Source organism: Physcomitrium patens, chromosome 23 (assembly GCF_059467195.1).
Source record: "Physcomitrium patens ecotype Gransden chromosome 23, ASM5946719v1, whole genome shotgun sequence".
In the NCBI taxonomy this organism is placed as follows: Eukaryota; Viridiplantae; Streptophyta; class Bryopsida; order Funariales; family Funariaceae; genus Physcomitrium; species Physcomitrium patens.
In genome coordinates, this window is record NC_143432.1 from 3,693,580 (window position 1) to 3,718,424 (window position 24,845).

At 38.1% G+C, this 24,845-nt stretch overlaps 2 protein-coding genes across 5 annotated transcripts; both read right to left on the minus strand.

Annotated features, from left to right (window-relative positions):
- Positions 1–7,035: 7,035 nt before the first annotated feature.
- LOC112275498 (uncharacterized) lies at positions 7,036–15,429 on the minus strand. Of its 2 annotated transcripts, none has more exons than XM_024505889.3 (23): positions 15,172–15,429; positions 14,018–14,866; positions 13,743–13,847; positions 13,228–13,442; positions 12,965–13,054; positions 12,589–12,723; positions 12,303–12,421; positions 11,921–12,091; positions 11,700–11,787; positions 11,487–11,592; positions 11,230–11,340; positions 10,927–11,090; positions 10,657–10,774; positions 10,247–10,471; positions 9,835–10,022; positions 9,513–9,680; positions 9,237–9,339; positions 8,993–9,130; positions 8,623–8,787; positions 8,293–8,502; positions 7,991–8,185; positions 7,650–7,721; positions 7,036–7,539 (listed from the first exon to the last, which is right to left on the minus strand). In XM_024505889.3, the coding sequence occupies exons 1-23, from the start codon at positions 15,217–15,219 to the stop codon at positions 7,393–7,395; spliced, it is 3,930 nt and encodes a 1,309-aa protein (XP_024361657.1). In that variant the 5' UTR covers positions 15,220–15,429; the 3' UTR covers positions 7,036–7,392. The 2 variants fall into 2 exon arrangements, with proteins under 2 accessions (XP_024361657.1, XP_024361656.1); XM_024505888.3 differs by having other exon boundaries at positions 14,018–14,872; positions 15,172–15,369.
- A 2,279-nt stretch (positions 15,430–17,708) lies between these two features.
- On the minus strand, positions 17,709–23,838 carry LOC112276117 (mannosyl-oligosaccharide 1,2-alpha-mannosidase MNS1). Of its 3 annotated transcripts, none has more exons than XM_090246430.1 (15): positions 23,565–23,838; positions 22,983–23,316; positions 22,680–22,727; positions 22,016–22,288; positions 21,542–21,654; positions 21,332–21,397; positions 20,830–21,001; positions 20,523–20,612; positions 20,144–20,271; positions 19,893–19,958; positions 19,636–19,741; positions 19,328–19,426; positions 19,090–19,164; positions 18,679–18,849; positions 17,709–18,404 (listed from the first exon to the last, which is right to left on the minus strand). In XM_090246430.1, exons 2-15 carry the CDS (start codon positions 23,136–23,138, stop codon positions 18,123–18,125), a joined length of 1,845 nt encoding a protein of 614 aa, XP_090102556.1. In that variant the 5' UTR covers positions 23,139–23,316; positions 23,565–23,838; the 3' UTR covers positions 17,709–18,122. The 3 variants fall into 3 exon arrangements, 2 of the variants coding, with proteins under 2 accessions (XP_090102556.1, XP_024362923.1); XM_024507155.3 differs by having other exon boundaries at positions 22,983–23,351; positions 23,565–23,777; XR_016500194.1 differs by having other exon boundaries at positions 19,328–19,398; positions 22,983–23,769.
- Between the last annotated feature and the right edge of the window lie 1,007 nt (positions 23,839–24,845).

Sequence of the window (24,845 nt, forward strand, 5' to 3'; positions counted from 1 at the left end):
TTCTATCTTCTATCCTTGTTTGTATTTTTTATATAATTGTGGCATTAAAAAGTTAAAAAATCAACAGCCAGTTGATTCAACTTAAGAGCCATCATTTGCTGATTTACTGAATGAGATATTATAATTATCACAACTTTCAAGATGACGTAATATAGATGAAGACCTTCAAGAACGACATGTTTTTTGTCAAATAAATGGTAAGATACAATGCATTTGGTATCACGATCTAAGAAGAGATTCTTGATATTGACTCTTAATTGGAGGTAGTCACAATTCCTAATGGTATTACAAATATTTTATTTGAAAGAAGTTACAAAGGTTTGAATAATGATCAAATCATAGGGTGATCTTCTTGCCTTAGAATAGAACATTATCATGGCTAAGAGGACGTATCAATTATCTTTGAAGAAAATAAAGATCAGAGCATATAATAAATACAATTTGTCGCATCTTAGACTTCCTCAACATATGATCATTGCTCTTTGTGAAACTTTTCTTTTGAAGGGAGAGTAATGTCATGGATATATATCTACTATAATTGTTATTTAGGTAATATGAATAGATAGAAGCATATAAAAGTAGATTAATTTCATAATAACTTTTAAAAAAGCTTTGTAGAAGCTTCTTTGATGTTGTTTTGACTTTATATGTGTTTATAATTGATTGATAGATTAGAAACATGGTCAACAAGCTAATCACGTGCCACATGTATTAGTAGCTTGTGGAATAAGTTAACTATGTGGCACCCATATAAAAAACTTGCCTTGCAACTTAAGATACATGTCATGCAAAATTATCACGTTTTTGGAGGTCCTATAGAACATCATCACATAGATCCTAGGTTGATAGTATATATAAAAGTAAGAGTGAAGTCTTCTTCAATCTTGTCATCTCCTTTCTTGTTTCTAATCTGATTTTAAGAGTCTCAAGTTTTCTTGTCTTTTGGCAATAGCCATTTCAATTTTCTTTTTAATTTACATATTTTTATTTTTTTATTTTTTTATATTCTTTAAGAGAGTCTTACTTATTTATTTACTTTCATGAAGTTCTTGTTCTTAACAAAAGATCTATCTCAAATTCCATGTATTTTTTCTTGAGCCATATAAGATAATGAATATCTCGAGAAGAAAAAAAATACTACTTCTTTCTATAGAAGTAGATAATAATCAAGAGTTTGTGCTGGAACAAATCTTAGATTTAAGGTAGCACCAAAATAGATTAGAATATCTTATTTATTGGTATGGATATGATATTAGTAAATATACATAGGAGTTAGCATAGAATCTTGTAAATGCAACAAAAAAGATTGAGGTTTTTCATCAATAACATCCATCAAAATGAAGATAAAGAATAATAAATCTTTGCTATAAAAAAATATATATCTAAAAAATTTAGCATTCTATCTTCTACTCTTATTTGGTACTTTTGTGCATTTGTGATGTTAAAGAAATAGAAAACCAGCAACCAACAAATTCAACTAAAGAACTATTACTAACTAACTTACCATATAAAACATTATGATTGTCACAATATTTTAGTTGACATAATTGAAATAAAGATCTTCAAAAATAACATGTCTTTTTTTGAATAGATGGCAACATACAACGTGTTTGATATTATGACCTTAAAAGAAACTTCCAATATTTGATGATTTTATTAGACGTCAAAATGACTCTTGACAGTGTTTTAAATATTTTATTTGAAAGAAGTTACGAAGGCCTCAACAATGATTAAATAACAAGGTGGTCTTCTTACCCTGGTATGAAATACTATTAATGATTGAGAAGGCCTATCAACCAACTTTTAAAAAGACAAAGATTAGAGTATGTAGCAAATATAATACATCAAATCTTAGATTTTTTTGACATATGATGACTGCTTTTTGTGAAATTTGTCTCTAAAAAGAAAAATAATGTTACAAATATATATATATATATATATATATATATATATATATATATATTATTTATTTGTATGATTAAATAGAAGTAAATAAAAATATATTTATTTTATAATATTTTCTAGAAAAGCTTCTTGAAAGCTTTATAGACATTACTTTGACTTTCTATGTATTTATACTTACTTGATAGGTTAGAAACTTGATCAACAAGTTAATCACGTGTTAGTAGCTTGCAAAACAAACTAATTGTATGGCACATATATAAAAAGCTTGCCTTGCAAGTTAAGATACATATCTTGCAAAATCAATATATTTTGGAGGTCCTATAGGATACCACTACATAATTCCTAATTAAAAATATATATGGAGGCAAGAGTGAAGCCTTCTTCACTCTTGTCAATGTCTTTTTAGTTCTTAATCTTGTTTCAAGACTTTCTAGTCTTCTTGTTTTTAGTAATAGCTATTCTAGTTTAATTTCATACCATCTTTGAGTGTTTATCTAATTCTTTTGAGTGAAATAAGAATATATTGATGATATCTTTTTTTGAGTTTTATGTCTTTGATATTAAGTCACTAATGAAGAAGGTTACGCCAGTGTCAAACTATTGAAGATGCATTCTTTTGGTAACAATATTGACAAATATAACTCAAATAGAATCATATCAAATAATAAGAAAATATGTCTCATTGAAATTGATGTCAAATTTTTACGTGAAGCCTTTAGCAATTAGTTGTGCCTTATATTTGTTAATATTGTTAATTAGTATGTATTTGATTTTATAAAGCTGTTATTACATATGAATATTTTATTGGCAGGTATTGATATCAATTTCTAAGTTTGGTTTTTAAGGAAGAAATTGTATTCTCAATCCATAGCTGCCTCCTATAAAACATAATCTTAAAATATTGTTGTTTCTTCAAAAATTTGTGTTTTTTATATAAAAAATAGTATAGATGGCTAATAATATAATAGGAGGTGAATTCATCACCTCAAAAGATGTCAATGAAGTAAGAATAGTAGAAATAAGAGACACAGTAAGTAATAGATGATATATAGATTTGATTTTTAGGTAGAGTCTATTACTAATGTCCAAAAAATGGAGTTCAATATTATGATTTATAGTTGCAGTGGCTCTAGAGAAGATTGGGCAAGTGAATGCGTTAGTGGAAAATGGATTAGAGGTATATCTTAAGTTATTAGGAATTCTATTAGTTGTTGTTTTGATGTTTGATGCGGTTGTTATTTTTTTATTAGACTTCTATTGTTTTATGAATTGGCTATCAATATATATATATATATATATATATATATATATATGGGTAGAGAAGTGAATTGTGAGTTTTTTTGCCATGATCAAGCTTCCATTATTTATTGTGAGAAGTTGCTCCCACTTTTGGATTTAATATAAAATTAATTTGATGTGGCATGGCTCATACTATTGAAATAAAGTGTTGTATGTTTGAGGTAGATATTGGTATGGTCTCTAGAAGATTAAGATGGCAATGAATTCCTTGTCATGTATAGTTGTTGTTGATTGGACTATAAACATAATTATTGTGAGTGAGTTCATGAGAGAAATATTCAATATATTTTCTTCAAACTTCATTAATCTTGAAATCAAAGCTTTCTATAAATCTTGTTAGTAGAAGGATTCTAAAATTTTTATACACGACTTGTGGTGGAATATCCTACAAAGTTATCTCTGGTACTTTTTGGGATCCATCTTTGTACAATTTTTTTTATTAATAAAAATCTACAATAAAGCTCAAAAAACCTTATAGTATTGTAGAAAAGATTTACTACCAAATCTTATTTCATACGATGTTCAATTATTGAGTTGCTTATTAACCATATAATTAAGAAAATAAACTGTAGTATGTAGTGCTTCTACCTATAGTTTTGTTGGAAGTTCTCTTGCAAATAATAGGCATTATGCCATTTTGAAAATAGTTCAATTATCTCTTTTCATGTACTTATTTTATTGTGATGTATATGCAATATTAGTTTGTCAAATAATATGATTCTCATTCAAGGACATTACAAAACTTATACCTTTTGTCTATGTATAAAGCTTATACAATGTAATCAATATCATGTATAATAAGTTAAACAACTTGTTTATAGAAAAGAAGAGTTTCTAATTTTTGTGTAGTAAAATACATAAAGCAATATGTGGGTGTGTTGTCTTTGTACAATATACAATAGAAAGATCCATTTAAAGAAGATGTAATAGCTTTCTTGTCTAATACATTGCCATGAATAGGTTGTTTAAGGTATATACTGCAGATTTTGTGTAGATCATGTTTATAGATGCTTTTTTGTTATTTGTCTTTATGCACCCCTCATTAGGATGTAATAACAATTGATGAAATTTAAGTTTAAAATCTTGAAGACTACAATGTCAACTCATATAATGAATGGTAGGTACATTAATATGGCCCATTTTTTTGTGCTAATGTTGCATATCAAAATATGAACTTGATGTAGGGAGAGAGAGTGTGAATTCACAAATGAAATATTTGTTGATATTAGGAGTACATCGCCAATTGGTAGTAAGAATTTCAAATCTTGATTTAAATGGTGCAAAGATATGATTTGTATAAAGAATTGATAAATTTTGTTAGATTGAATTCCTTCAAGAACTTTCTTGTTTATCTTTGTTCAAATTTCACATTGACTTAGAAATATTATAAAAAAAAGATAAAAAATAAAAAATAAATGTCTTTTTGAAATAAGGCCAATAAAAAAGAGGTTCTTTTTAAATTTAAAAACGTATAAAATATTTCAAATGATGCCCTCGTATTGTTGTCCATCAATGACACATAATATTTTAATATTTCCTTTATTGTATATCCATAGCTTTGTATTATCAACAAAGTGGATAGTATGTAGCCTTCAAGAATTTCTTAAATGGAATCAAACCATTTTGTCCAATCAATCATATGCTCACTTGCACCACTATTGGCATACCAAATGTCAATAGATTTTTTAGCAATATAAGCATGACTTGATAAGTAGTGACGATAAAAGCAAAGTCATTGTTTGAATTAGATTTGGAGTCTTCATTAGATGTTGAAGCTATTGAGGCTTTCAGCAGGATTAGCATCGCTCATGCCACTGTCTCACTTCTTAAGTCTTTGCTAGAGTTTTTTTTGGTCATGATGCAGTTATAGCATTTGGTTTGTGACTTAAGATCGCTGATGTAGGTAATATCCTTTTGAAAGGACATATAGATAATATATTAGATCTGATGAAGAAAGCATGATTGGCTTCTAAGTCACCTTAGAATAGGCTTTCATGACGAATAAGCCTCTCCTCAAGCAATCAACAGTTTGTTCTTTGTCTGAGACGTTAGACCATGCGGCAATAATACTATTGTAACTTGAAGGAAGACTATGAAGAATTTTAGATATAATTATTTTTTGAGGCACACTATGACCAAGATGACAGTATGACCAAGATCTGCAAGAATCGTAGTCATATCGGTAATATTCTGAATGTGTGTTGATATATCATCTGTTATTTGCATACTGTAATTGAAAAACTTACCCTAAAGTATGAAAATACTTTCTGGCGTTTTCTTAAGATGTAATGAACACAATTTTTTGCCACATCGTTGCTGTAGTAGAACATGTTGTAAGTTTCCTGAGAATCTTTTGTGTAATCGATTTACTAATAAATATTCTTGCGTTTGCATTCTTTTCATCCCAAGTTTTGATAGCTAGATCCTCATCAGCAGAAGTATGAGTTGAAGATGGTACAGGGCGCTTCGCAAGGCCATGGACAACGTGCAATACTTTCTTTGCTTCGAAAACTATCTCCATGTGATATTTCCTTAATGAAAACTGATGACCATCAAAAAAATTAATTGCGAATTTGTCTTGCTTATCCATGATGGACATAATAATGTGATACAGACTGCGGGAGACTGACGTTTGAATGTTCTTGCGGTTCTTAAAAAACTAGTAACAGAGTTATAACACTGAAAAAGAAGATTCAGAAGACTAAGTTGTCAAAGATTATTGACAGAAGAGTAACATGTTGTAACTCAAAATATTGCATAGTGTACATGCGATTGTGGGCCCATAACCTAAAAGGAAATAAAGGACTTATGCACACAGTCTTTCATGAGATGTATCTTTATTCAAGAAGCAGAGTCCAGAAACAATTCTCTAGTGACTGAAAGATGATCACTCTCTATTGACCTTTCTACGAACTAAACAACTATGACATGCTGGAACTCAACATATAGGCTCGCCGAAGATCCCTGGATGGATGTATGAAGAATATCATGGATGTCTCATCCAACAAAGCACGTAGCAGCATCCAACGTTGACAGTTCCACCAGTCCTAGCAACTACGGGATGAACACACCGCAACTTGGAATCAGACTTCTGTCTCAAGCGCAAGGGGCGAAAGAGCCTGACGATCTAACACCCGTAGTTACTGCAGTTTTCACTGAGATGATTCATCCCAGTGCAACCACCGTTGTCGCAACCCGAGGTGTAACGCTCGAAGTCTAGATTGTGACATCCACGTGAAAGGATGGCGTGGTTGGATTAGAGCCCATGCATCGGCGATACCAGAGAGCTGGTCCGAGAATCTAGGAGTAAGGAAACGGTGGTCCGCGCAAGACTAGGCTGGAGGGATTGAGCCCGTCTGCGGCGCCGACGAACCTCCGGCGCCGCCCCTTGCTCCGCAGAGCACGCGACGGCGCTCCACTGTCTCCTCATCTCCGACGAATCCCGTTTGAACGGACGAACATGCTCGTCGGGAGCATCTTCATTCCGTTTACGTTCGGCCGCCCGGGTATTTAGCTAGTTTTCACAAGCTCTGGACCAGCACTCACAAATTTGAACAAGAAGCCTTTCTTTTTGCACCTTAATGCTTCAAACTTTGATTGATCTGATTCGATTGAGTGCGTGCAACCAATTTGACTTTACTGAGAGTGTTCTAAAATATATTGAATAAATTCTAGAAAGTTTTTTGTTAATTTCCTAAGTATTCCAACAATCAAATATCCAAGTGTAAACTATTTTAGACTGCAAACGTATCTTCTTCTTCTTTTTCATAATCTTTTAGTGAAGATATGTTTTAAGTACTGCCAACATCCGATCAAGTCCTTGGGGATGAGTTCAGTGAGACGCGATGTAAAAATGGTTTGCTAAGTGTTCGTCCTTCCAATGTGGAGAGGGCGTACGAGTACAATGTTCCTGGAGCTGTTGTACACTTTACAGGGACTGGAAAGATTGCCGGTTTGTTCTAAGCTCATCATCCTCAGTGGTGTTGCATTACCTAAGCCTTCTTCGTACTCTCCTCGTGTCGTTTGGCTAGAAGGTTACAATCATTGCTTCCCTGGTTCCTCCCTCGTAGTTCAGAATCCCTTCCACTACCTGTGTAACGCTATACTTCATCTGTGACAGGCCTAAAGAAACATCTGATTACTAAGTGGCTAGAAGTCCATTTGAATCTTTACACATCTGCACATAGGTCAGTAAAATGAGTCAGCCCCAGTTCGGGTATCTCGAGAGAGCATGGATCGGGCTTCGGCTACAGATCGAGGGGGCTCAAAGTCTTTATCTTCCAGTGCACGCCCTTGTAGTCTTTGCATTTGTGCGGCAAAGATATCATCTAAAATCTGCAAATAAGTACAGTGATAGCCACTTAGCCGATTACGAACAGGGATATACACCCAAACGAGGGATCCAGTTCCATTCATTGACAATTGGAGGGGCGCAAAGAACTTACCCCAAGGGCAATCGTCGTGCTTTTATACCAAAGCTTGTTTGCTTTCTTGCTCTCTAGAAACTGGAGTACATCCTGAAGGAAAATATTTACGTGTTAGGGTTCGTATAATTGTCATATACGTAACCCACAGCTACCATGACGAACGAGCTAGCAAAATTTGAAGATACCAGTTTAGTGAGTACACAAACCATAAATTTAAGGAAAAGGGACTAACAGAAATGAGAGCAAGAAATTGAGCACTAGTTTTTTTCGCAGTTAACAAATGCATTGCACTTTCCATGCACAATCATCTGACCGAGAGTATTCACTACAAATAGTTCATAGCTGGAAAAAACACGTACTCGCGCCGTTCTGTCCCAATATCCTCGGCACACAGCAACAAAGACACGTGGCGTGAACACGTCATGTAGATGTGAGATTGTTTCTTCTAATTGAGCTGTCAGTGGTTGCATACGTTCACGGATATCCGATGCACCCCCCGCTCCTCTGGTGCCTTGAAGTATCCTCTTCAATTTAGTAGAATTCTGCAGACGTGCCTGTATCCAACAAGTACATAATAGTAAATATACACGGTGGAGGTGCAAGTTGGCCAGACTGTGAATTGAACTCGATTGAATGACATCAGATTATTATGGCTACTCACATTTTCTGCTAGTTTTTCTACAAGTGCGTGTAAGTAGTTCTTGTATTTAGCACGCAGCTCGATAGTAACTTCGTTATGCCGCTCCCCAACCACAGCTCCACCTTGCACAGCACCTTCGGGCAAATAGGCAGCCCAAGTCTTCAATTGAGTCTCAATCTTTGGACGCAGCGTGTCCAACAATCGCTTGATACTATTCACCATCACCCCTAACTGTGACAAATGCCCCATTTGATAAGTTAATACATATTCAGCCAAAGGAGACGTAGGATGTCAATCCGACATCTCTAGCTATGCCAAATGGTAAAGAGCAATAGACGGGCAATGGTGTACCTGGACCGGTGCATTATATATTACAGGTTTCTGGCGCCGAGTGAGCTTCTGCATGTACTGCAGACCAAATTTTTTGGGCACAAGGAAATCCTTTAGAGGCGCAAGCACGTCAGCGTTTTGCTTCTCCAAAGTGGCAAAAACTGCCCTCTCGACGTCTGCCATCGCCTGACATCTCACGAATGCAGAGAAAACTCAGAACATGTCAGAGGATACAAAGCCCAGTTCACACATCCAACTTACGGTACTGACAATACATATCATTAAATCTGATGTGCCGGACACCAAAGCTGCAGAGGAAAACGCGTCACATACTAACGTATGAATTCGTCTACAATGAGAGGATATGTTGACATTGATGGACACAACTTACATGTTCCAAGGGTAAGGTATACTCCGGCCACCGGTGAAGAATGACTTCATATTCATTCAGCGTCTCCTTGATACGTTCGTACACTTCTTCCACGAATGAAGAGGTATTATGTTGTGTAGTTATCAATGTGCAACGTTCCTGTGTTGAAGATACAAACCCAGCGTTAGCCACAAATTGATTTCTAGGCTCCTGTCGGAACTGTTCAAGACCTCACACCAGAGTCGGACCAGGGATAGGTAGTCACTTTATCAAACTTGCAAAACTCCAAAAGCTGTAGGCGCTTGTCTTGAATCCAAAGTACAACGTACAGGTGGAACAGCTCCTTCGCGTCCACTCCTATACGTAACCTGAAACACAGTTCACATCAGTCCATGAGCATGAGCATGAGTCTTCTGACCTGAAGAAACATCTGTCTTTGTAGTACCATTCTAAGAAGGCATATTAACATCTTTGAGATGGAATGTCTTTGTGTTATGTTCCAGTCAACAAAAGCCGATAAAATTATTCAATTCAATTTCACCTGATGCCCCATGAACTCAGATCTCGTTCAAAATCTGCGGTAGCGAGCATGAGATCCGTCACAGGAGGTAGTGGAGATGATGGCGGGCAAGCCACCAAGAATGTGCGTAATCGGTTAGCCAACTCAACACCGTAGATCTCTGCTGTTAAGTTCGGAAGGTCAATTGAACTGCAGCAAATAGAGAAAGGTTCAGTCAGTCATGAACAGTACTCACTAAGGAAACTGCGTCCTAATAGATTCCGCATGCTTGATGACGACAAACTGCGTTTCCCAATGCACACTGAAGCGGAACAACGTTTTGATATGAAATGAAACCGCTTACCTGGGAAGAACGTCTTTATTGTGAATCTCAATATCAGTGCGTATTTCGTTGCTTAGACTCAGGCATAGGGTTTTCATCTTTTGATAAGCAGTTGACATACTCAGTGTATCCATCAAGAACCCTTCGCTACTGTTCATGTACTCGTCAGTTTCTATCATAAGCTTGCTGCACCTCTTCCAGGCACCAGCCTGCACGAAAGCACATAAAAATCACTAATGGTCATCGCAATGTTGCAAGAACGTGCTTCTATACCAAACGACGCTCTGACGTCATCTGCACTCTCTAACAGTACTTGGGAGTACGGAGAGAGATGTCTCCGCCAACGTCAAAAATGGACGAAAACTGTTGTTGAAACATGCATATCTTAGTATGGTGGGCCTTTACATCCAGTGATGGTATTGAGACAACTCACCTTGAAATAATTACGCAAGGTACATTGAGCCTCCACACTGAGGATGTCATGCATCAAGGTGAAGAGTTTCATAGCAGGAACTAAAGCAGGAGCTACGGCACCAGTCGGATGTGAGAAGGTCTCTGACAGACCAGAGGTGGAAGCTTCATCGAGAGCCTTGTAATTTTCAAAAGTTAGGCATAGAAGCTGCTGTACCTGCTCTTCAACTTCGACCAAAATTCGCTTCTGCATTTAGCAACCTTGTCAGCTACTGTGGTGTACAATGTATGACCCACCGCAAGGCCTCATCGGGCAGAAACTCAGATAAGAAAAACTGATCGGTTCTGATTTTTAAAAATGACGATACGTATCCGATAAAGAACTTGGAACGCTATTGACATGTTTTCAGAAATCATAGATTGCCAAGCTACCTCTTGTCGGTTGAGAGAATTCTCGTCGCGAGCTTTGATAATGGGTTCAAGAAGTTCGTGGATAAGCACCAAACAGTCCTCCGTTGGTGTAGCAATCTCCATGATGCAAGCCAAATATCTGAAAGGGGACATGACCAACCCTGCTATCATTCCTTGAAAAAGCGTTCTACATATACTAGCATATACATTAGGAGGTGCTGATGGCTGTGCTTTCTAAAGATGTGGTTAACATCATGAGTCGGCATTCACTCAAGATAGACTCGTTCGTACCTTAATTTGGTGTATGATTCTGATACACCATAACAAGGGGCAAATTCGCCGAGCAGCCAAACCCAGGAACCTTGCAGCCGTAAATTACGACGTTGAAAGTGTTGCACTCGCATTGCCACATCTAGCACTATATCATAAGCTCTTGTCTCTCCAACAGGACCCCACTGCACTCATAGCATATACCAACATATCTATAGTGTCCTCCCGGACGAGCAAGATGTACGCAGAAAAGTAAAAAAAAGTGCGGAAATTCAAAACTTCCGCAGACATGAGAAAAGTTTTGAGAGACAAGGTGTCAGAAACCTTAGTAGATGATTCAGGCGATTCCGTATTGTGTTGAAGAAATAATTGAATCTTCCCCACGCAGCCGTGCTCCCCATTGTCATATATTCCATACCAGCGCACTCTGTCGTTCTGCGACCAATTGCATAGTATGAGAAAAAGAAATTGAAAAAGAATAAAGATACCAGAATGAAAGGTATTCACATATTCACATGTCAAATGCCTGGAACTTTTAGAATTCGTGTAATTGCGCTGGAAGAACGGAATTGAGCACAAACCAGGTCATTGCAAATGGTTGCAATAGGAATATGTAAACGGCCCTGAAAAATTCCGTGGGAATCGTGAATCTCCACAAGTAGCTCATCTACTGAACTCTCCGGAAGCCTGCGGATGATCACAAAGTAGAGATGAAATCAGGCATGTCGAGCGGAGATCAGCAAGATCGAACACAGGCAAGAGACGTCACCAGTGAGGGAATCTGTTTGACTTACAAGACAATGACATCAGTGTGTCCAGGTTGAACTCGTGCTGATTCTTCCTCTGGCGAGCTCTTCAACTTCAACAGACAGGTAAAATTTTCTGTCACAGACATTAAAAAGTGAGGCAAGTTGGACTTATCATGATTCATATTCGTGTTCCATACCAGTCAAAGAAGTTAACATTTTCTGCCGCACCCAGTGTTCACTAATATATCAATCAAATGGAAACATACCTTGCGATGAGTCGTTAATAGCATTCAGACGCAGGCTGTTGACCTTATCCTTCAGGAGTCCAGACATCTGACGCATATATTGAGCGCCAGCATTGACGTATGCCAAACTACGTTGACCAGAGGTATGTCCACGGTGGACAGGCTTGTTGGTTACAATGCGAATTTTCCTCACTGACATCAATAGTGTAAATATTTTTAGTCTGACAATCACTTGGACGATTCCTGGAGTAGCAACAAAAACCAGCATTTGAAGTACTGTCACAGAAGCAGAATATGATATTTGCCCCACTGGGAGTTAAGCGAAACCATCAATTCTCTCACTGTCTCTGAATTAAGTCTGGTCTGCCATGGACTTGGACCAGGCAGAACCAATGTAACATACCTTGAATTCTCACTTGGCCACTAGTGATCTTCGGCTTTGCAGCTACGGCAACTTCCACATCCCCACTTGCTCCTTTCCTCGAGCCTTCTTCCTGAGGCTGCAGTAGAATCTGTGTAAGTCTGCATGACACCTACCGCAGTTAATTCCTTGATTCGAACACTTGATAACAGTTCCTACACAAGTTCAAAATAGGGTACAGGAGAGCGAACTTTCATGCAGATACCAATGCACCTCATATTAGTACAGGAAGTTGGACATCACAAGTAAACAAGGCTGGTCATCTCACCCGAAACAGTCTCTCAGCAAAGCGCATTCATCTCGGAGAAATTCAGGCGCCTCCGAGGATCCACGTGACCATGCCCTCAGACATAAACGCACACAAGCATCGTACGCTATCATTGATTGCCATGCAGCTTGACCGCTACATCCAACAGGGTGTCATGTTAACAATTGCGGACACGATGCCAAAGAGAATCGCGAAACAGAGACTACATCAGGTATTCTAGGTGTCGTGGCTCCTATGAGTTGGAAATCATTTAAATAATGCGTGGACACATGCGGCGTGCGACAGTGAAAGCAGAGTATTCATAACTCATCAAAACTAAGGCCTAGCCATGCTGCATAACTTAGATGATGAATATGAGATAGTTTAATATCTCCACCTGAGAAAGACTGGATTAGCGAGGGGCGCAGAAACTGCCGGATGTACGCATGATACACCCGCCTTCTCAGTAACCATTGTCGACGCAGATCTGCACAATACCTGTGAACTTTAATTTCAAGACAGTTGTTGCGATGCCACGGCATTACAAGACAATTCTTCCAGGGAGTCATGTGAGCCATCTCCATGAAATGTATTTACTGTGCGGCCGGAAGCTTCGGTGCTGAACTTGCGTGTCGCCAAGGGGGGCAAATGAGTGTTCACCTCATATTGGTCTCCAAACGCCGAGTTGGAGCACTCTGCGGGACCGCAGCCGCATCATAGCTGAATGCAGTATGCGCAGAATACGTTGGGGTAGTAGGGGATTGCTGAATACATAGGTCCTCAGCGGGTTCCAAAACCATCTCGTCGAGCATGGGGGGTGCGCTTGGTGGCCCAATAATGCCATCTGAATGACTGCGTCGCAATACCCTCGCATCCTGTTCATTTTAGTTCATAAATTAGTGTCATCGCCACTCATAAGGCAGTAGCACGAGACATTTTCAAATAACCGTTAGATGCCATGCTCGGGGGAGAATTTCCACATCGGAAACCTTTCATCGTCGAACCAAACGCTGTACGAGCATGACAATACCACATAAATTCACGACAATGATATTAACTTTCAGGAAGAAGTTAATACGGACAGGTCAACACGCACAGGACTGTGGGTCGTACGTTAGAAAATCTATAAATTCCAACTTGGGTGCGCTAGACATTTATGAGAAAAGAGTGAGCACCTTCTCCTCCGTATCAGGCTCCGAGAGCCACTTACGTGGTGGGGAGAGAGTAAGTGCAGGAGCAGATAATTTCGCAGGTTTTGTGCTCTTTTCCTGAGAATCAACCTGCGCAAAGCCAGTGAATGGTTATGCGACAAATCCTCAAGGAACATTGTCAACAATGTAGGGAAATCACGAAACCTGTAAGGCCCCTAAAGCATGGAAGTTCTCTAAAATACACCTTGCAGGATAAACATCGGATCACAATATGAAAAACAGAACTAGATCGCACGTACGTATCTAACCAGTCCTGAGTCTGAACTCAGTCTGAGACGAGCGAATGCAGCAGGACCCTCCAGGGAGGCACGATATGGCTCCCAACCCGCTGCACTATCTTCGTCGTGGCCGTCGTCTGGTTCCACGAGGCTCGCTGCTAAGTCCGAAAGATCAGTGTCAGACGTTAGATCGCCCTCATCGACATGTGCCCGCGGTGCACTTGGACCATTACTCGCAGGTGTGTCTTCGGTTTTGTACTCTGCCTTAGTTTTTCCATCACCTTGACATATTCCACTCAAGGCAAAGCTGTCTAACCGATCAAGGTTTTCCTTTCCTTCTACACTAACTCTCCATTCCTTTCCTTCCTTGCGACCATAGCTGCCTGGTCCGAAACTACCCAGTTTACTGAAGCTTTCCCTCCTGGACAAAGAGGGATGTCGATCGCCATGGTTTCCCACATCAAGTTGCTGACCTTTCTTGGGGTTCCAATTGCTTTTAACTTCTTTCAGAGTGTAGTCATTCATACGACTAGAAGCGTTCTGGGAGTACCCGAGGTTGTTGGTAGAAGTTGAAGATGGTGAGGAAATAGGTGAATAATGACCAGAATCCTGTTCATCTCCAGACTCACAATCATCTTGAATGGGGTTACCAGTTGATATAGATCCCACGCTCTCCTCCAAATCGTCTATACTGTGTGTAGCGCACTCTAAAGAAGAATGATTCTTCGACTGGTCGGAATGAATATGAATTCGCGACAGTTGAGGAGGGGGCAATGCTCTACCTTTTACCGAAATTAAACGACTTGGACGAGGGCGGTCACGACGACTTTCATCAGGGCTGCCCAGGATAGGATGACTTGCATTCCTGGTCTGTTCCTGCAAAGCAATTATTTGGTTAGATCCGTTGATCATTTATACGTTAAGGTGGATGAAAGTGTGAGGCTTACCACGAGGGCTGGCATCATTTCTTCTACAAAACAGAAGGAAAAATAATGAAATAAATGATAACTAGTTCCTTTAACATTTGTATTATACTATTGATTTTATAAAATTGCATTCTGTGATGTGCACACCTTTCAACTCCTGAAGAATGAATTCCCGACAATCCAAAGTGGAAAACGTTCATAAACTTGAAGCATGAGTTGACATAACACTAGCTGAGGCAGAGCATGTACCTTGCGAACCCATTGGAGAGCACCTGTGTCGAGTCCATCGGTAAACATTGTTGCCCTGTGGTCGCAATGGGCAAACCCAGTGGACCTCTCTGTACTTGGCACTAACCGAGTAGTGTTCAAGAATGTAATAACTGCTTCATATGTCTCCGCATGCAGCTTCCACTGTGTCCACAGAACTTTTCGCTATGTTAATATGCCTCAAATGGTGGATTCCCCGACGATTACCAGCTCCTACCTGTATGACTGAGTAGTCATAAAAGAGCAAACCGATTCACTGCAGCCTTGGACGTGGCCTCTCTGTCATCAGAGATAACTCCTAGAAGCGGCTCGGAAAGTCCAATCGCACAAGCGCCTACTGCAATACAACACCAGGGAAAAAGTCTCTGTCGACTACATTACTCCACATTCACGAAAAATAACTCAACCGCAAACGCAGCACGAGAAACGTTTCAAAATTAGCCCAACTACCTCGATTTTATCACTCGAAGCGCACAGCGAACATGGATCACTCTCCAATATCAAAAACACCTCAAACAGTAACAAAAACATACCACAGCTCTCAACTCCTCCAAAGCTCGCATTCCGGCGCAAGCGCTATCCCCCCAAGAGATTCAAGAAGCAGGAGCAGCGGCCACTGCATCAAAGGCAAGAACAAACTCAAACACACTACTACACTGCGCTCCGAGGCCTGGAATGCCTCCCAATTCAGACGGATTCACGTCAAACAAGCGCAATAAATTCCTCTTCGCCAATACACAAGAAGATCGAGGCATTCAATATCAATGCAGCACCTCACGACGCGATCCAACAAAATCACGATTCTCGGTCTCGGCTCAGAATCACTGGAACAAGGAGAGATTGGTGGGCCGAGGTCAGGCGGGGCCGGGTCATGGAGGGGGCGGGACAGTTCCCCTAGTGCAAAACCGCGCGGGTGGAGGAGGTGGAGGGCCGGGTGCCAATATGAACGGGCAACGGAAACCTGGCCTCAGTGAAATGCACTCAATCAACCACTACATGGGTGTGGGGGCCCTCCTAATGACCGTTAGCCATGTGCTTTTCTTACTTGTCCCACGAAACGGACACTGGGGTCGAGGGGACGTGTTCACACTGGGCCACGTCCCTCCACCCAGAGGCAGCCGAGGAATAATTTTCCGAGCCCAATCATTGACCGGAAGCTCATAGTCGCACACCCCTTTCACGTTTGGCGCCCTTTTCTTTCCTTTTCAAACTCTTTCGTCATCATTGGGATTAGTATCACGTTTTGATTTTTGAATGTTATTCTTATTATTTTGGGTATGTATGTATTCCAATACAAATACATACATCTGCATATTATTAGTATTATTATTATTATACATATATATATATATGGACCATTAAATGATGAGATAATATGCAAAAATAAAATTGATACTGTTTAGCACCAGTATTGTAATTAGGGTTTTATCTTTTACATTGGATAAATGCAAGGAATGCACTCTTCAAATAAAATAAAACATTTGACAAAAATATTCTTATTTGAAAAGATAATAAGAATATCCAAAATAATCCTTGTATATGTCTTTGCAAAAGAACTTGATTGGTATTTTATCTCTAATCTTGTGGTTGGTGAAGCTAATGAATGGCTACGTTTTTAAATATGAAATTTTATTTATTTCCAATAGATTTTATTATTATTATTATTATTATTATTATTATGATTATTGTTGTTGTTGTTGTTGTTGTTATTATTGTGTTTTAAAGAATTAGGTAATTATAATTTATTGAATTAAAAAAACTACATGATAAATAAATTAGATTTAGCTTTTAGGAATAAACTTTAATATATATTTTAAATAAGTGAAAAGATGAAAATTAAAACATACCTAAATATATGTATTTTTGACAAGAATTATAATTAATTTAATCTATAATTATCAACATTTTCCTTTTGGTATTTAGTTTTGTTATATTATTAAAAAAAACTTTGAATTTTAACTTCACAACTTAAATTCAAGAGTAATTGAGAATATTAAAATAGAAGATATTTTAAAGACATACTTTAAAAGAAAAATAGGAGATTAGTTGAAATTTACATGATTATAGTTTTATTTTTTTGTTTTATTTTTCTTATTCATTAATGTCCATCTTAAAGTCTGTATATTCATTCCAATCATTTATAAAAACTTCTATTTCAGTTTGAAACAAACTTACACTACTAAAAGATAGCAAGTTGTATCCAAGTATGTAAGATAACATCAAAGAGATTGGTGGTTCAAATCCTAATCAAAAAACCACAACCATGCTTAATAGAACCTTGCTTAATAATGCCGTGTATGAAGACTTTTGAAAACATATTTGATAAAATAAAATTCGAACTTCGAAATCTATACAACTATATAAGAATATATATTTCTTGCATTATACATAAACAATTTTCAAACATAATTGAAACTTTTTTATAAAAACTCACAACATTTAATGACAAATGACTGTTAAAAAGAAAACAATGAGAACAAATAACAAATATAACTAACACATCAATATGCATAACATAGTTCATTTAAGTAGTTTTCATTCAATCTTAACTATTCAACATGGATGGTTACAAAAATGCTTCCCTTCTTGCATAAGAGGATTTAACTCAACCAGGAATGAGGATGCAATTAACCAAAAAAATGGCTTGGTGATGGCACTAAGAATTTGGTGTGAAACACCAAGAACACCTACTTGTAAAGCAAATTGTTCTTCAAGGATCAAGCCACAAACCCTCAAAGCAAAACTTGAAACTTAAGATGCTAACTAATCTCCAATTGAAAAACAACTCAGCATCAAGTGCCAAAGATTATACTCCATCCGAGGAGGGCAAACCCTAACATAATTGTTACAATGATAAGTCCAACATGTGTTACATTGAGCCTTAAAAAGAGGAAAATGACCACTTAATAGACAAGTCCACCAGGAAAAATAATTTAATTGACTCTTTGATCAATACCTCTTCTTCTTCCTTTCAAATGTTGCCGATATTCCTGTCGCAGCTGTGAAGCTTTTGTCGTCTCTATGATGACTGGCTGGTCTTCGAGAGCTATGGGCTCGTCCACTCTGGGTGTGATACGCATTGGGTGTGCCTCAGTATTGAACACCCACTCGTCCAGTGGAATCACAGTGGAAGGAGAAAATAAAAGGTAGAGATACTTGAGGGTCTCTGCCAGGAAGAAGGTTTGCATCTTGTCATCCTTTTCGCCTGTATTTACCTGAATACACATGGCCGAGAAATCGCACACAAGTCTCAGATTCTAAAGAAAAAAAGGATACTTTTTCAACATCTCACAGGCAATCTTAGGCTCCGCACAAATAAGCAGTTCTAGGTTACAGCCACAAAACAGTACTGATATGTTGTTGGTTGATTGATAGATGGCAGGTCATACAACTTATCCAGATCCTGTTGCCTAAGACAAGCTCACTCAAACAATTTGACGAAAATAAAATAGTTCCAAAGGAGAGACATGAGAGGCCCCAAGAATTTACATCTCTTAAGCCAGTGTAACCCGTAGGTAGCTTTGTTTGAGTTTCAAAGGCTTGAAATATGTCCCATCCCCAATCCCGATACTTCTGGTCACCAGTCTTGCGCCATAAATACATAAACGACTCAACAGTTTCAGGCCTCATTATGTTCCACGATGTCCCAACTTGCATTCTCTGTGTGCTCCCACGTACTGGTATTAGCCGCAGGGTCATCATGTGACATGCAGTTCACATCATACATAGAGATGGAAAACAACAATAATAACAATCATAACCAATAGGATAAGCAAATCGTGCTATAAGAACAAAATCCATTTTTGAGAGGGCAGAAAAACAGAGAAAGGGGCTCAGGCAAATAGGGACATCTCATAAAACTTTTAGAGAACTCAACACCATGAAGGAATGGAGGCTCACATTGTTAAAATTGTAGTTTTCCCCAGCTAGTTTCGAATTAGTCATCCTATACATGTTATAACATGTCTTGGCAAGCTGCACAATAAAAGGCCAAGTCAGGAATGGCAATCAAAAAATCATGAGATTGGTATCGTACAAAACTTATAATATACTGTATATGGTTTTAGAAATGACGATAGATGCCTACGGGTGCTTGCATTGATTACAATCTCTAAAAAATCAAGTGAAAGCTAACTACCTCCTGGGCAAGATTAAGATATTCATCGGCTTTTTGAGGCGTTGCTCCATCTGTGCCAAGAACCAGCATCCCTGGTACGAAACACGCCAACTCGTCCATCTGCATCACTTAAATTTATTTAACGAAGCAAAACTTTATAAAGACTCTCCCAGAAACAAGACTTCTGTAAATGTAGGACAAAGAAACCGAACAAAAATCTGCCTAATGTCTTTGACAAAGAGGAACAATGTCATGGAAGCGTGAGGTCCCTACCCCACTTCAAACAAAGCATCAACTTTCCATCAGATAAGTCAGACACAGCAGATTACCTTATCTATCATTTGATTACCAGCTCGTTCTGCCAGATAAGTGTAACCATCTGAGCTTTTCTTGACCAGACTCTTCATGCCTTCCATGGATTGCTCCCACATTTCTCTACAAATAAAAAGAAGAATTTATTTAAGAGCAAGAGCACAAGCCCACACAAGCATATACCCAGTATAGTTTCACAACTGTGTGTTCATTTGGAGAGTTCCTATTTCTTTTAGAAATGTAGGTAGAAAACCCCAGTGACCATGGCAGGTACCTGTAATGCTTTACAACCTCCGTCTTGTTTCCCAGGACCCAAACCTTCAGAAGATATTCATAAAAACTGGCAACAAACAAACACAGTTGAGAAAGGTTAACCTGTATGGTCAACACTGGACTAGGTTGTCTTCAACATCAATAGAAAACTACAATATATTCTGGCACCAACACAAACATGTCGATCATTCCATGAGATACTTATTGATCAAACACCAAACAGATGTGAGAAAGTGCTCAATAAGGCTATACCTATCCCCCATAGCTCCAAAGGTTACCTTGCCACCATGATCAATCTGACCGGAATCAGGGCTGATATAATACGGTAAAAGGCCATCACTGGGGAACACCTTCTTGAGCTGAATGATAACTCTCTCAGCCTAGTCATAAAATATACGACATTAGTTAACGAACTATAACCAGCGACTAGGTCCAAAGAAAAGAGGCAACATGACCCATCAGAACCAATGCAATAAGGGGCACTTCTGCAGCAGTTAAGACAAAACGAGCTGCAGGTAGCTCAGAAATGTGGACGAAGTGAAGATTGCTGATGGTGTGTGTATGTTAAGAAGAATCGCAGCCACAAGGAACTTCATGAACAACTAAGTCGCGAAAACGTAACACAGCAAACCTTTTCTTTGTATTTTGATATATTTGTCCGCTGTGTCAATGCAATGAACTCCATCTGCTCCGTACCTAAATCGGCCAATATGCTATTACCCTGCACGGAAAGTTAAAAGACTTTTGTCAAAGCCAGGGAACAAAAAAATAATTGAACCAAAAAATCAACAAATCAATAAAAAGAAATGAAAAGAAGAAGCTGAAGAGGAAGAGAGGGGAAAAGGAAACAAATAACAAAGCATTAAAGACTTCGGAATCGGATGATACTGCAAAGTTCAAGACACCATTCACATCTTAAGATGGTTTAAGTTGTATACCCCAGACCAACCCGGGGAGTTAGAATCTCCTGTTGCTAAGTTGATAGAGCCGTAAGGGATGCCTGAAGGAGTATTCCAAGCAGGCAGCAACCGGTCTGTTATTTGCTGGGCTTTCTTCAAAAACATTGGTTCACCAGAGAGATCATACGCACTCAGCAACCCTCCCAGAACCCTGAGTAACATATGATGAGATTAGATCATGCTAAGCAGAAACAAATCAGTGACTTGGAAATGAAGCACGCTTCCTTTAAGTCTCTTTAGTCGATTAAAGACCAGCATCCATAATAAGCTGATAGGAAAGAGCAGTTGGTAACTATCACACTGCCCGAAAACATTATCCAGTATGAGGTTCCAAAAGCCATCTCACTTGTACACTAAAGGTGACGTATGCTGCTAACCGAAAGAAAAGTCAAAATTTATTCTCGGCGATCTGATCACTATTTGCAACAGAAGTCAAGCCAAGAACCAATGAATCCACTATTCTGCAAGATCTGGTAATTACCTGATGGTGGTCTCAAAAACACTAGTGTGCACGTCTTTATTGAAATCAAGATTTTCCGCCACCCAGCTGAAATAAGAGTTCCATTCAAAAGTTCAACTTCAGAACCGGAACGATGCAAATTTAATGCAATTGTAGACCTATTGAATTTAGAACAGGTAGATACGTCTACACGAGGTTATAATCAGGGAATATTAGATCCCAAAAACTTACTCTCTTGCTTTGTTGTATTCTTTCTTTAAACCCATAATGTATAGAGTATCTAAGGAATCTATGATGGTTGCTCCCAGCCCGGCAAACGAGTTCTCCCCAGTCTTGGATTGCGGCTATGCGACATCCATTGTAAAACCATATCAGAACAGAGATTGTATTTTCCACATAATTCTCAACATAAGAATTGCTAAAGCACTAACAATACGTTAGACTTCCGACTACCATATAAAACAGACATGAGAAGCCTAACAATTTATCATCTTTTGTATACTATTATGCCAATCTTTAGGTTAACGGCGTTGGCAACAAGGAGACAAGTTTGGAGAAAGAGAATTAAAGAACGGTACACTTTGGTCCTGAGTATCTGACACACTAAAACACCTACAAAGGAATATATATTCCAAGTCACACTGGCTATAGCATCAAATTAACTGCAGGCTTTAAGACGCAAGAGCCTGTGTATAGTTTACAGACCTTAAGTTCATCCATGCCCCAGGCATACTTCTCATAGCAAGTCCAAGCATGTAGCATAGCAGCCTTGACCTTTTCACGCCTTTCAGCCATAACTGGATCCTCATCAGTATCAGATACCGGCGGCTTTCTCTTATCAGGAAGCAAGCGCTGGAAAAATCCCTTTGTGTTGCTCTGCCCACTGACCTTAGTTCCACTCTTCTCATGTTTCAGGAATTCTAGCTCCTGGGGTATGGTCTCACCTTTCGTCTTCAACAGAATTGAAATTTTTTGAAGCTGCAATACATTCAACCTTTATATTCAACCATAAACATGACACTAACAATCACTACCTAGACAGACAAGGGTCTCCATAAAGCACTCGACCAATATATCAGACAAACCAACTTGAGGAGTTGATCAAATATAGAAGAATCCAAGCTTCGAATGAAGCAACTTCAAAATAATTTTCAAGTGCTCGAACAAATAACAAGCATTCAGTAACAACGGGTGCAATAACAGCTCAACCAGAAATATTAGGATTGAAAGGAGACTTCATCGCACATTTTGTACGAAACCAATTCTACAAGTCTAAAATATTAAGCATGTAGTCACAACATCGCTCTCCAACTTCTCCAGATTTTGGAATAGAATGCAATCATATTGGCCAGGAAGTTTGAAAGCTTACTGAATGCTCAAGTCTCTCATTCTCTTCAGTTAAATTTCTAACTGTCTCCTGCATTACCTCAAAAACAAAATCAAAATTAAACAAATGAACAAACGTTAATGGGTTGCATACGAAACATTATTTCAGAAGTGTTCGCAGCTCCACACGCATAGCAAATTGTCAAATGTCTAGCTTCCCTTGACATTAGATCCATTACAAACTTCTAACGAGGTGTTCTGTATTCCGAGACCTCATTGGATTACTGAAGCTAGCAATGATGAGAAGAGATGAAGTGATTCTAAAGGGAATGATTAAAAGACATACCTCCTGCCGTATGACAAGGCTGTGGCGATCCCACAGGAGGAACGTGGTACACACGAAGAACGCAAATAGAATCAGGACCCGCCTCGGTCGCCGCAGGTAATATGTGGGGTGTAAGAACCGGGGCAACAAAGTCGATGTTCGCGTATGCCTTGCCATTTTCTTCAACAGTGCTTATCAGTTGCACACAGCTTCGAATTACAAGCTTCAACGTCGCCAGATATCCATGAAGGTGTTGGTATGTGTGCGGTTACTAAAGCAACTTCGATCTAATGTCACCAAAAACTTTCCTTTCACTTCGGGCCACGCTCGGCATTTTACAGCTGTGATACGAGATCTGTGTCGGGAAACCCTAAATTAATCGCACTTGACCTAATCCAATATGACAATGTGAATGCAATGAAGTCAAAGTCGACGATCCAACACTCAATTGAGCTTGGGAGCCTAAACCACTTTGATACCCCTTTCCGATGCACCATCAACAAGCTACAATGAAAAGAATCACCTTCCAAACACACCACCGACGCTACAGTGCAACAGAAATCTCATGTGTATGTAGATCACACAAAGGTTTTACTCACGCACCATCAACCAATCCGACGAGTAGGGATGGACACTGTCTGCACTGCCAGTCACAATTCCAAACCACGTCTGTTCGAAAAAAACAAAAACGGTCCTACGAAGATATGCTCAACTCCACCTCCTGTAACTCAATCAAGGCCAAACCGGAATCAGCTCCTGAAGGCCAACCCTCATTTGCGCAACACAAACGACCATCGCCTACACAGGGGGAAGCACCACCAAAAACGGCAAAACGTACACCACATCGACAGACTCTACTTCATCGAATCTCCTCCCCACAAATGGATTGTGATGACACCAAAACTTCGACGGTTGCAGATGTGGGATGGCCCGAAATTCAACGTAACACTGCTCATGATCTCGATGAAATAGTTTCACATGATTCCCAATATCGGCGTTCGGAGCACATCCCAAACGCAACAATAAAAAAAAAAAATAGTTGAATAAATTATAATAAAAAATAATTAAAAATAATTCTAGAATAATTCGAAATTTTAAAAACAAAAAAAGATGAAAAACATTTAATGACAACATTCTTGAAATACTTTAATTATAAAATTAAATTGTTCTTTATATATTGTCATAATATTTTATATTTATTTTGAATTAATTAGTTTAATTTACTAGTCCAATGTATATTATAAATATTCACTTATTTTTTTTTACACATACATATATAAAATAAAATATAAATATAAATAATAAAATTTATAGTTCATGCTTAAAACTAAAAGATAAATAAAAATGTTAAGACTATGATGGAATAACATCAGTCTTTCTTATTGTTTTAAGAGGCTAGGTAAAAATGTCTACGAGTTTATTTGTATTATGAAAAATATTAATAAAACTCTTATCAAAGTGAATCAAAGTAAATTGTATCAAACTACTAGGTAAAAAAAAACACTTTACAATGATATTTATGTTCTTTTGATAAAATTAAAATTAAAATCAACATAAGAATTAGCTTTAATTATTTAAGATATATTTTGTATAATTTTTAAAAGTTTATACACAATTAAGATGTTTTTTAGAACCAAAATTTTCTTTTGTTATTACATAATTATAAAAAATCACACAACTTCTCACTTTAACTATATTTTTTGTAGAGAGAAAATAATTTCAGGTGTAAGTAGGATTTGATTATAATTTTTTAGATGTGTTTGCTTTTTGTTTCGAGTATTGATGCTACATTTGGATCAAGTGAGCCATTCCATACTATGTATATATATATAAAAAATAATAATAATATAAGAAACATTAAATACAAATATTTATAATAAGAAA